Source organism: Aaosphaeria arxii (assembly GCF_010015735.1).
Source record: "Aaosphaeria arxii CBS 175.79 unplaced genomic scaffold BU24scaffold_2, whole genome shotgun sequence".
Lineage (NCBI taxonomy): Eukaryota > Fungi > Ascomycota > Dothideomycetes > Pleosporales > Aaosphaeria > Aaosphaeria arxii.
The window spans coordinates 4,060,886-4,072,093 of record NW_022983475.1 but is presented as its reverse complement, the minus strand read 5'-3'; the positions used below and the strand labels follow the sequence as shown (position 1 = coordinate 4,072,093).

The 11,208-nt window shown below is 50.3% G+C and overlaps 5 protein-coding genes across 5 annotated transcripts; 3 read left to right on the top strand and 2 right to left on the bottom strand.

The window, feature by feature from the left end:
• Positions 1-17: 17 nt before the first annotated feature.
• On the bottom strand, positions 18-1,356 carry BU24DRAFT_130765 (NAD(P)-binding protein). Its single transcript, XM_033521016.1, has 2 exons — positions 1,120-1,356; positions 18-948 (listed from the first exon to the last, which is right to left on the bottom strand). The coding sequence occupies exons 1-2, from the start codon at positions 1,188-1,190 to the stop codon at positions 153-155; spliced, it is 867 nt and encodes a 288-aa protein (XP_033388299.1). The 5' UTR covers positions 1,191-1,356; the 3' UTR covers positions 18-152.
• Positions 1,357-1,699: 343 nt separating this feature from the next.
• On the top strand, positions 1,700-3,598 carry BU24DRAFT_387140 (DUF1753-domain-containing protein). Its single transcript, XM_033524955.1, has 2 exons — positions 1,700-2,170; positions 2,272-3,598. Exons 1-2 carry the CDS (start codon positions 2,129-2,131, stop codon positions 3,208-3,210), a joined length of 981 nt encoding a protein of 326 aa, XP_033388298.1. The 5' UTR covers positions 1,700-2,128; the 3' UTR covers positions 3,211-3,598.
• Positions 3,599-4,058: 460 nt separating this feature from the next.
• Positions 4,059-6,657, bottom strand: BU24DRAFT_365726 (uncharacterized protein; the record flags this gene model as incomplete). Its single annotated transcript, XM_033524278.1, has 3 exons — positions 6,194-6,657; positions 6,082-6,132; positions 4,059-5,986 (listed from the first exon to the last, which is right to left on the bottom strand). Coding segments are annotated over exons 1-3 (1,983 nt in total), but the record flags the coding sequence as incomplete, so codon positions are not given.
• Positions 6,658-6,854: 197 nt separating this feature from the next.
• BU24DRAFT_489808 (cysteine synthase) lies at positions 6,855-9,667 on the top strand. The gene is made up of 6 exons (XM_033533662.1): positions 6,855-7,483; positions 7,589-7,778; positions 7,838-8,052; positions 8,140-8,200; positions 8,267-8,630; positions 8,691-9,667. Exons 1-6 carry the CDS (start codon positions 7,294-7,296, stop codon positions 9,339-9,341), a joined length of 1,671 nt encoding a protein of 556 aa, XP_033388296.1. The 5' UTR covers positions 6,855-7,293; the 3' UTR covers positions 9,342-9,667.
• Positions 9,668-9,686: 19 nt separating this feature from the next.
• BU24DRAFT_130328 (S-adenosyl-L-methionine-dependent methyltransferase) lies at positions 9,687-11,114 on the top strand. Its single transcript, XM_033521011.1, has one exon. It carries the CDS (start codon positions 10,177-10,179, stop codon positions 10,960-10,962), a length of 786 nt encoding a protein of 261 aa, XP_033388295.1. The 5' UTR covers positions 9,687-10,176; the 3' UTR covers positions 10,963-11,114.
• The last annotated feature ends 94 nt before the right edge of the window (positions 11,115-11,208 follow it).

Genomic DNA, 11,208 nt, shown 5'->3' with positions numbered 1-11,208 from the left:
ACGAATTCCATGCCTATTCAAGAAACGCAAGCAATGTTTACAGACATCAAGAACACCTCGTCTTCGCCAGCATTTCTCTCTCCCTCCAACCCCCAACGTCTACACAAAACACATCACCACCATCGCATAATCCCCAAAGAAACCCAACCCTCTCAATTCGACCCTCCCACGAAAACCGAGCCCCCATTAGCCGCAACCACACTCCCCGTCTGCCACCTACTCTTCTCACTAACCAACCACCCCACAACATCCGCGACATCCTCCGGAAACCCCATCCTGCCTCCTTCAACAACCTTCACCTTCGCCATCCATTCGTCGATGACCGCCTGCTGCCGCTCCCTCGGGTAGCTCCTAAACAGTGGCGTGTCCGTCATCCCCACACTCACCGCATTCGCCGTCGTGCCAGGGAACTTCAGCGGCAGTTCGATCGCCCAAGTGCGCACCAACGCCTCCAATCCCGCCTTCGACACCGCGTAGAGCGAGAATCCCGGGCGCGGCAGACGCAGGCGGTCGCTAGAGATGACGACGATGCGGGCGTTGGGGTTGAAGAGGTTGTCGCGGGTTAGCGTTTCGACGAGCTGGGTCGGCCAGTGGAGGTTTGCGATCAGGGTTTTGGATATGTCGTCCGGGGTTGCGGTGCCGAGGGGTGGGTGTACGTTGTAGCTTGCATTGAGGACGAGGGTGTCGAGTTTTGGGGTGGGAAAGGTTTGGAGGGCGTCAAGGACGGTGTCGATGCTGGTGAGAGAGGTTATGTCTGCGGGAATGCCTTTGAGGAGGGGAGTTGTGGGTGTTGGAGAGGATGATGTTGAGTTGTAGATGGAGGTAATGGTGTGGGATAGAGTGTCGAAGTTGTGGGCGGATTGTGAGGATGTGTAGGTTCCTAGGATGGAGGCACCCCGCGTTGCGAGGTCTATTGCTATGGCACGGCCGATTCCTTTGGTTGCGCCTCTGAGGTTTGAATTAGATTGGGTATGCGTATATGGGTGCATGTGTGTTTTGATATAATGGATGAAGACCATTCCATGGGTATTGGTACGTAAGCCAGAACCTAAAGATACTATGAAAAGAGGAGTACTGAAACATATGCATTTATTCCAAACATAACAGAACAGTTCTTACGTTATAAGGGCTACCTTTCCCTTCAAATCTTGCTGCTGAACCTGAGGTGCCTGTGGTCTATAGTCGGCCATCTCTAAGTGGGTGGTAGATATTTATGGAAGAGTGACCTCAAATTCGCAAACGAGTGTTAAAAGGTTTGAGAGCTTTGGGTCTTGTAAATTCCACTCCATAGAGAACGCCGGCTAGTAGATATATGGAACTGCGATGATCAATAGGATAATGGGGCCATGCATGCTGCATGTGCTGGTCGGCAGTCAACATATAGCTGCAAGACTGGCGTCATGCTGTCTTGTTATCGTCCCAAGTGACTCGCACTTCCCAACAGGCTTAAGATGGAACTCGAACATACTGCCTTGTAGTACAGCATTTATCTGGTCGTCGTTTGTATTGTCCATAGAGCGGAATCATCCTAATATCTTTGTTGGCACCACATGTTGTGTATGAATGGATGAGGGGCACGACAGAAGTCTGATGTAGTGATACGGGATACGGGATACGAAGCGAATACGGCCTGTAGCGAATAACGTGTGCCTGAGTCGCGTCTGAGGATGTCTACCACGCATAGTTATGAGTGTTGTTGTACAAAGTTGGTATTAATTACTGAAGGATTCATACCATGTCGTCACCATCTGTTGTCCTCTACTAATAATAATAATCATCCAGCAGTCTGCGCCCCAATGAGAGATGAGAGGCTACGTACTTTTTCCATTCTGTTGAAAGGGGCTTAGTAACTTGTCCCTCCCACCCGGCGCTTCCGCAACAAAATGAGCCTGACCTCTTATATCTATTACCCATAATCCTCCTACTCTTCCTTCTCTACCTAATTACTTCTACTTCGTGGAGGCTTACCTATACCCTCTCACTTTCACTCCAGGTTCCCTTCTTCACCACCACGTTTCTCTGACATTCCTCAACCTCCAGGCGACTCCACGCGCAAGCGCTGCATCCTGCATTCCAGCCCTATCAAGCCTCAATCAAGAGAAATTGCGCGCAGAGAGCACAGGCCATCATGGCACCCTCCCTTGGCCTCCTCGACCTCCCACGACCAAAAGTATGTCTCATTATTCCCACCGTCTCTGTTTTGCGCAGACATCACCACTCCTCTGAACCTCTTCAAGCATCATGGCTGATTCTGACTTCTCCGCGCCGCAGACGTTCTTGCGTTCCATGTCCTTGCGCACCGGCGCCGAGATCATCACTTTCCTCCAGGTCATCAACAAGGTCTCCGGTCTCTATGGCATGCTCGCTCTCCTGACCGGAGCGCACCTCTCTGGCCTCCAACTGTCCATGTACCTTTATTCGACCATTGTCCTCGTCCTCACCGTATTCCTTTACAAGCACATCAGAATCCAGAGCCCCTTCGAGACTCTGGTTCTTGCCCACGTCTATGCGCTCGACTCGGTAGTTAACGCCTGCTACACTGCTTTCTTTGGCCTCGCATGGTTCTACGTCCTCGCACAACACCCCGAAACCGCTGGAACACCCGGTGCCGCAGGAATTTCTGAGAATGCCGGCTTCACGAGCCCCAAGTACAACGTCTCTAAGGTCGACATCGTCGCCGAGCCCGCAGGTGGATTGCAGCCAGGACAGAACGCCGTCGCTGTTGGACAGCCCGCCGCCAATGCCGGCCTCGGAAACGCCATCTTCCAGAGCGGAAGCATTATGAGTGTCTCGCTCATCGCCGGATTCTGGGCCCTCAGGGTGTACTTCGTCTTCATCATGCTCGCTTTCGCGCGCCAGTGCTTGCGCCAACACATCGCCACCAATTCCTCATCCGCCGCCTGGCAATCCACTCAGCCCAGCAATCTCGCCGAGAACCCATTCGAGGAGGGTAAAGAGGAGGGCGAGGGATACAAGGGCAAGATCGGCAGACTCATGATGAAGTGCGCTCCCACGTACTGGCTCGGCGCTGATGAGGGAGAGGATTGGATGCGTGGCGTCGGCGGAAAGTTCAGGAAGAACATCAGCCTCAACCCTGCACCCGTAGGCGTGAACGAGCGCGAGAGGAGACGCAGGAGCGGAACCGGCCCACCAGCTCCTCCACGAGAACTCGTCGCACCACAGTTGGCGGATCTCCAAGAAGTGAGGTAGAAGAAGTTTTGCATATCATCGCTACGAATCTTCATCTATTCCATCTTGATTGCGGACGCTTTCGTCTTGTCGTCCGCAAATTTGTGTGCTTGGGCATCTCAAGGGCGTCTAATCAATATAGCGTTGAATATCGCGTTGACTAAACTCATTTCTCGAGGGGAGCAAGCAATTGAGCTTGCGGAGTGGTGGCCTAGAAATACGATCTAATAATGGGAATGGTCTACAATGTATTATAAACATCGACGGCGAGGATATCCAGCATTTTTGGGACTCTGGAGTTCAACAGGAGCAGTAGAACAGGACCATGGTGTGTCCTTTCGTTTTTACTTGCCTAATAGCACAGTGTAGCGTTTTCCTGCTCATAACTTATTTACTACCATATCCAATCATCTTTTGATTCTTCGTGTGAGGGGTTCTCAACCTGGGCCTGACTTTTGAATATGAGGTGAACACTGAGAAGTAAGCGATGGTAGTTTAAACGAATGAGTCTCAGTCCACTATACATTCGTTTCGAGGCAAAACATTTCATCTGACAAACATATGAAAGGGGCACAATGACCAGTACACAGCACCGTCTGCATGAAATATAACGGACAGAGCTTCCATCAATTAGATTGAACAGAATAGCGAACGAGTAGTACAGACTGATATAAATCAGGGCTTCGACACAATGCAAGACCAACTCTAGTATAGTCAACAAAGCCCTCTCGCCAGCACACAATGTTCAAGAGCTGATTGTGCCTAGACACACAACTACCGATCTCCTCGACACACCATTACGGAATGATGCATGCAAACTCGACGGGTTCTTCCTTCAAACTCTATCAATTGCTCTACGAATCGCCTTCCAACCTATACGAGAATTTCTCCCGTATCTCCTTTGCGAGCTGGAGGCACTCCCTCCTCCCTTTCCTACTTGCCACGATGATGTATCCCACAGCCAACAACTCCTTCGAGTCCGGGCCCTCCACGAACTCGCCCTTCTTCCTTAGTACCTGATGATGCACAACATGTTCCCGCAAACCAGGATTCTCCACCAGAAAGTCCCCCACAGCGTCGCTCGACGCCATGATGCCCGCCCTGGTCGGCGGAAGAACAACGACGCCCAGGACATATTGCGGCTTTCCATTCAGGAACGGCTGGGAGAGTAACCTCACTCGATCATTCTCTCGAGAACCTAGGCTTAGGAGGAGTCTAACGGCGTAGTAGTCGACACCGTATGCGAGGAGAGCAGCCACGCAATTAATGTACCCGGGTGATCGCGCGTTGACTTCGTGGAGATAGCATGTTGGACTTGACGTCCCTTCGACATGATCTGCTACATGCAGGTCCACAATTCCGTCATCATCCCTCTGATATTGTGTGCGGGAGTCTCTGACACGCGCTTCGCAGTGAAATATGCCGGAGCGGAAACCAAGACGAGAGATACTTTTCGTCAACGACTCCCTGAGCATTTCCTTTTCCTCAGCGGGCAACGCCGTCGGTACATCCATGAGCGTTTCCATGAAGTTCGCCGCTCCCGCAATGCCTGTCTCCCCGTCCCCTGAGCATGGGAAGTCATCTGAGATATCGCAGAACAGCACCTTGCCATCCAGAACGATGAAATTAGCATCGATCTCCGGACCATCGATATACGGCTCCACAACCACCTTCGTACTGCTACTCGGCGACTTCGCATGCCTCGTCGACGCCCTCAGCACCGCCTCGCGAAGCTCATCGACATTCCCAACCTTCGCCACGCAATCGCTATTCCAGCCACTACACGGCTTCACCACCAACGGAAACCTCAATCCACTCCCCTCCCTCTCCAACCACCCCTCCACTTCATCCGCACCCCCAAGCACCACCCCATCCCTTCTCCCCGCCGCCGCATCCTCAAGCTCCCTCGTCCTCCCCTTATCCCCCGCAACCCAATACGCCTCCGCCGCCTCCGTCGGCAGTCCCAGGGTCTCGCAGGCCGCCGCCACAAACGGCAACCGCACATCGCTGATCGTCACGATCCCATCCACCTTCTCCGGATACGCCCTCACGGCGTCGACGATCCGTGCCGTGAGACCCGCGTCGCCGTCGACGCTCACGGGGATGAAGGCTTCGCGGTAGTGTGCATAGGGTCCGGTGGGGGATTCGAGCCAGTGGCCCGGTTGGTCGAGGACGACGAGGGTTATGCCGAGGGCGCGGGCTGCGGTGTAGAATTGGATGCTGGATTCGATGTCTGCGCGGCCTTGGACCCAGAAGATGCGGGAGCGGATTGGTGGTGTGGGGAGGATGAAGGGGATAGAGAGGCGGGCTGTGAGGGCGTGGGAGAGGTCGTCGAGGAGGGTGGGGGATGGGGTTGAGGGGCGGAGGACGATGGCGCCGATGGAGTTGGTGAAGAGGGTTGAGAAGTCTATTTGCTTTGGGTTTATGGCTTGGATTTTGGATAGAGGGGATAGGAATGATAGGGCGAGAGTGACGTGAGGCGTTCCCTTTAGTCGATATTCGAGGAAATCGGAACGTGCTGCAAAGCCTGAGGTTTTGCTGAATACGAGTCGAAGTATGGTTGGAAGGGCGTCGGTATCATTATGTCCATTCGAGGAACCATCTGCTGTGAGAGTGTCGAAGAGATTCGCGAACGTCTCCGCGAGTTCCTCAGAACTTGGGTCCAGGATGAGTGCTGACGTATCTCTGTGGTCTGGGGGGTCGTCATGGCTTGAAGTGAAGACTTCGAGGTCCAGAAACCACAAAGAATCTATGGTTTGCTGCTCGGGAGGCAACGAGCTGAGTGGTTTGAGAAAGACTAGGAAAGTGTCAAATGGTGTCCGGGTATGGACAAGGAAACGAACAATGTATGCACGATTGAATTTTCTGGATCGTTCAATGGGCAGAACTTACCTGTTTTTGAATCATGTCGCCATGACAAGATCGTGGGTTCCAGATACAACACTATCGATTGAGATCAGATCGTTAGATATCAGTATAGAAATGCAAGATGGGCTCAACTAACCCATGTCTAATAATCACTTTGCTTTAGATCAAGCCAATCGCATAAGAGCTCTTCAAATACAACAAGTCAAGACAATTGTATGTCCTCGACAAACTCGTTCGTCAAAATTCTTCTCCAGTACGTCGGACAGGTGATCGGATCCAAGTTAGCATGCGTTATAATTTCCATTCCTACCACCATCGTTCTTTTCTTGGCAACCATGAAACCGTGCATACTACGGCCCGATCAACGGAGTTAGTTATCGCAAGTGCTCATAACTAGTACACCTCGTGATGATGCCAGATCACGAACACGCAAATCCAACGCAGCGTGGAAGCATGCATATGCCGAGAGACGGTAGGTAGCAGGGGCTTTGGCAATGCGGCAGCAGTCGTGATCAAACCTGAACTCGGGGTAATAAGCTAATAGAATGGCGCGAGCGTGGAAGAGTATTGGTCAATTAGCATCGAAACCATACCGTGCAGTATTGAAGCATTCCAGTAGGAATTAGCTCAAGTGGAACACAATGCCAAGATTGTGTATGCAGATGATGGTGATTGAGTGCGGTGGTTTGCGCACATTTTCCTAAGCGACATGGGTTGTGTGCATATTGCAGCGGAAACTTTCCCATTATTACCTTCCCTTTTGTTTTGACCTTTTTTGGTTGTCTTATAGTGAATGGGTCTAATTACGTACGCTGTCTTCTTCATGGTTTCAACTTCCCGGAGGATTGTCAGGATCATGGGAGCTTTGGTGTAGTGCTTGCGAGGTAGCATTCACTATCCAACCTTCGCACTTTCCGGATCCAAGTCTGTACACATGCAATGATTTTAAAGATATGCAGCCAAGACTCAAGCTAGGGAGAGGTGGAAAGAAATGCGTTGATCATTTACCATCTGCCTCACTGTAGCACACCAAGGCACTGCCGCTGACGTTCGATCAAGGCAGCCGGAGCTCGCACACTTCTCGGTGTGCTCTCCGCTAGGAGTTCCAAAGGGGCCAATGTAATATCAATGTGCTGCTGACTGTTGGTGATACTCATGCTGCAGATTATAAAAAAGCACGCTGCTCTCAGACTCGATGTAGGATTTCCATTGTTGTGACGTCGACGCATCTTCGCTATGGCGATCTCAACTCTCAATGTCTTTCGTGGCCCGGAGTCCGTGGCTCAGTATTTTGATCCTGATTACAATCCTCCTCTGCCTTTGATTGAGATTCCCGATCGTCTCAATCCGCTTAGGGGGGACAATGTTCGGATTTATGCTAAGATGCTTACTTGTCTGCCGGCCCAGAATGTCAAGTCATTGCCAGGTATGTCTTGAAGTTTCCTTTCAAGAAAGAATGACGCGAAATAGAAATAATCTCCTCGCATACATGACTTTGTGGATTACTGGAGATTGCTAACAGTCCGGCCAGCCTTACACATGTTGCGCAATGAACCCAAAGCCAGGGATTTGAAGATAGCGGAGGCGAGTTCAGGGTCTACAATCTTGTCTTTAGGTATCATTGCTCGAGTGTTGTGGGGAAAAGAGGACGTGGAAGCACATGTTACAAACAAAAAGTCCCCCGAGTCATTGAATCTATTGCGATTCTTTGGTATAAAACCGTAAGTTACCCTAGACCCTGTTAGACGTTGGTAAAGAGCTAATAATGTGGTTATATCAGATGTTTATTTGGCGGACTGGCTCAGCAGGAACCCACTGATCCAGCAGGCATAATGGAACGGTTGCGAAGAAAAGCCGAGGAAAGAGACGATATGGTTTATTTGGGCCAATATCACAATGACAACAATTGGAAAGCACATGAAGCGTGGACTGGCCCGCAAATACTCCGACAGCTTCCAGAAATCAACGTCTTTAGTACCACAGTTGGGACAGGAGGTTCGTGATCTTTCCTATTCATCTGTCTTAAAAACGAAGGAGGAATTGATTAGCCTTCAAAAATACCGTGCTGATCTATCTTGATAGGTTGTATAGCCGGCACTGGAGTGTATCTGAAATCGCAGAAACCATCGACCCAAGTTCTAGGGTAAGGCCAACATACATCAACCATGTAACAAGTTAAACCAATGCTGACACGATGGTCTACTGGTAGTGTCTTCAACGTTGCCGGAGATCCTGTACCAGGTCCAAGATACTACGAAGGATTTCAAAGCTCCCCTTTTCCATGGCAAGGTACGATCGATTCACGCGTGGAAGTGACATCAGCAAGCGCGTATCGCCTATCAATGAGACTCTCACGAGAAGGCCTTATATGTGGCCCATCTTCGGGCGAAGCACTACAGGGTTTGTTGCAATATCTCATTGAAAGAAAACAATCTGGTACTCTGGGAGAGTTAGTTGATGAAAAGACCAAGGAGATATCTTGCGTTTTCACCTGCTCCGACCTGCCATACCAGTACCTCCCAGCATATTTTGAGAAACTTGGCGACGAGGAGTTTCCTTCGATCGAGAATGAGGTGAGTGGTCACGATATCAAGCTACATTGCCGTTCAGCGCTAATGTTTCTCCTCTCCTAGATATTATTGCAATGCGACCAGGACAAACATGATTTACGGTGGATATTGAACAGCAGGCAGGCAGCTGCATTGCTCAATGCTAATTCTGATGCCATACTGGAGAAGGACCAAGAACTCGAAATCACAGTTCAACCGTGTAGCACGCCTCGTACAGATGTCACTGATGAGCCTACCCGGCGTGGTGGAATATCACGATATCTCGGTGGTTTCTGCGGCTTTTGGCGCATTCGCAAACAAGCACCTCGACTCGAAAAAGCGTTGCCAGTACAGCCACAACTACTGCCAATGGATTCGACGATGATTTTAGATCTTCGTCGCGATATTGATTTCAAGCAAGGCCACGTATCCGCATCGACCTCGGCACCTTTATCGGGTCTTGTTCCAGATCTAGCGGGCGGAGACCTGTTTGGAGATCCAAACGCCGTCCATATGGTTTGGACGCAAACACAAGAATGGCTTCGAGGTTCCAGACTCTCGAAGGTCCTATTTAGTGCTGCAAGGAACCAACAGAGAGTCCTCGTAGTTTGCTATGATGGTTTTGCGTCCCAAATAGTCTGCTCGGCCCTGAGGAAAAAGGGACTGGAGGCGTTCAGTGTGGAGGGAGGTTTCCCAGCGCTCTGGGGCCAGTTCCGTAGACAGGAAAATGAGTGAATTCTACGGCTTCATTTGCCAGACCATAATTCGAAAAGGGCAATGATCCGTTACCGAACTATCAGAGTTCCCGAAACGCCCGTCTCCACCGAGCCGCCGTCACGATAATCGGCATATATTTGCTCAAGGAACAAAATTCGGCCATACTAATTGCTATTGCGCAATATTGCGAGGCGCACACCATGTATGTACTTGGTTTGGTCATCTGAGACCTTCAGACCACTGCGTCTTTACCCGCAGAATCAATTGTATGTAGTCTGAAAATAAGTGCAAGTGGGGATCGCGCGGGCCGCGCCGAACCCTTTGAATCTAATCAAAGTCTAAACTCCACATCGCATGATCATCACGAACGCTAGCCATTCATAGTAAATTCTTAGCTCATGGTAGAATGGCAGGAAAACGGGCACCTCGTACAAGTCAGCCACCCGAGTATGTCTCCAGTACGGGTCTACAAGCGAGAGAGTAAGCGCATAGAGTGACATGCACATGCTAAAGCTGCAGTAGACACTACATGTGCTTGTAGTGGAGTTTTGTCTTGGTAGCGACCATGAGCGTCCGGTATAGCTAAGATTGTATTTAATGAGACTGTTTGAGCTGGTTTTTTGTCTGCCTTGCACGGCTTCAAGTTCTTGGCTGAGATGCCGTCAGATGCACTGAAGAAAAGAAAAGATTGCAGGAACAGCGACTCTGGCGATGTGGAAGTTACAAAAGCTTATGCTTAGCTTTCTTTCTCATGCTCTTGTGTTCGTTACGATCTATCATCTTGTACCTGATTAGAAGATAACTAAGTTTTCTCGTTGCATTTGTCAAGTTAAAGCAGAGCAGCGCTGTCACAATGACAACAGCATCCGGCAAGAAGAAGCAATATGACGAGATGGCACCAGAATACAACGCGTATGAAGACATTCCTATCGCACGACTAGAGGCCGAACTTATCACTACCGCCCTCGGCGATTGCACGGGATACAACATTCTGGACCTCGGTGGTGGGTCTGGCGTTTACGCTCGCGAAGCAGTTAGGCTGGGTGCGAAACGGGTCGATGTCGTCGACATATCAGACTCTATGATGAAGATTGGTAGAGACATTGAATCGAAATCTCGAGGAAAGAGTCGAATCCGCTGGCTCCTCGGCGATGCATCTAAACCTATGGAGGACCAAGAAGTCGACATCCTTCCTCCAGGCGAGTACGACATCACGATGGCAAATTGGATATTCGATCATGCCTACACAGTAAACGACCTTCGTGGAATGTGGGAGAGCATTGCCAAAAGTCTGAAGCCTGGCGGCAAGTTCATTGGCGTTCGTGCAATTGCTCCCGGCTGCTTTGCCCCACATAACGTTACTACGGGCAAGTACGGCTGCCTGCGATCAGACATCAAGATGATTCCCGGGGGATTCCAATGCAAAGCTACACTCCTGACTAAGAAGCCCTTTTCTGTTGGCTGCACGCTCATGGAGGATAGCTATAATTTGGTCGACGCTATTCCGCGGGAGTTCGGCTTGACGGATTTCGAAATAGTCCCAGATGCCGAGTCTGAGACTGTGAATAAAGATCGGAAGTTTTGGCAGGAGCACGTAGATGATCCATGCTTTGCCGTTGTGACGGCGACGAAGATCTAAATGGTAGCATCGATGGGAGGGAAAATTAGATAGTTCGAGAGATGTCCATCTAGAGTACAAGAGTTCAAGGGATTCTCGTTCAATACATCACAACACATTCTTATGAAGTTCAATCATCTATCTTGATGAAAAAATAACTATCCGTGAATGGATGAGCCTTCCAGCGACTTAGGCATGCAGAAACACTGGTGTTAGTGCAAACAGAACAGCCGCACTATTTGCTGCAACTATGCAGAACGGCCAACC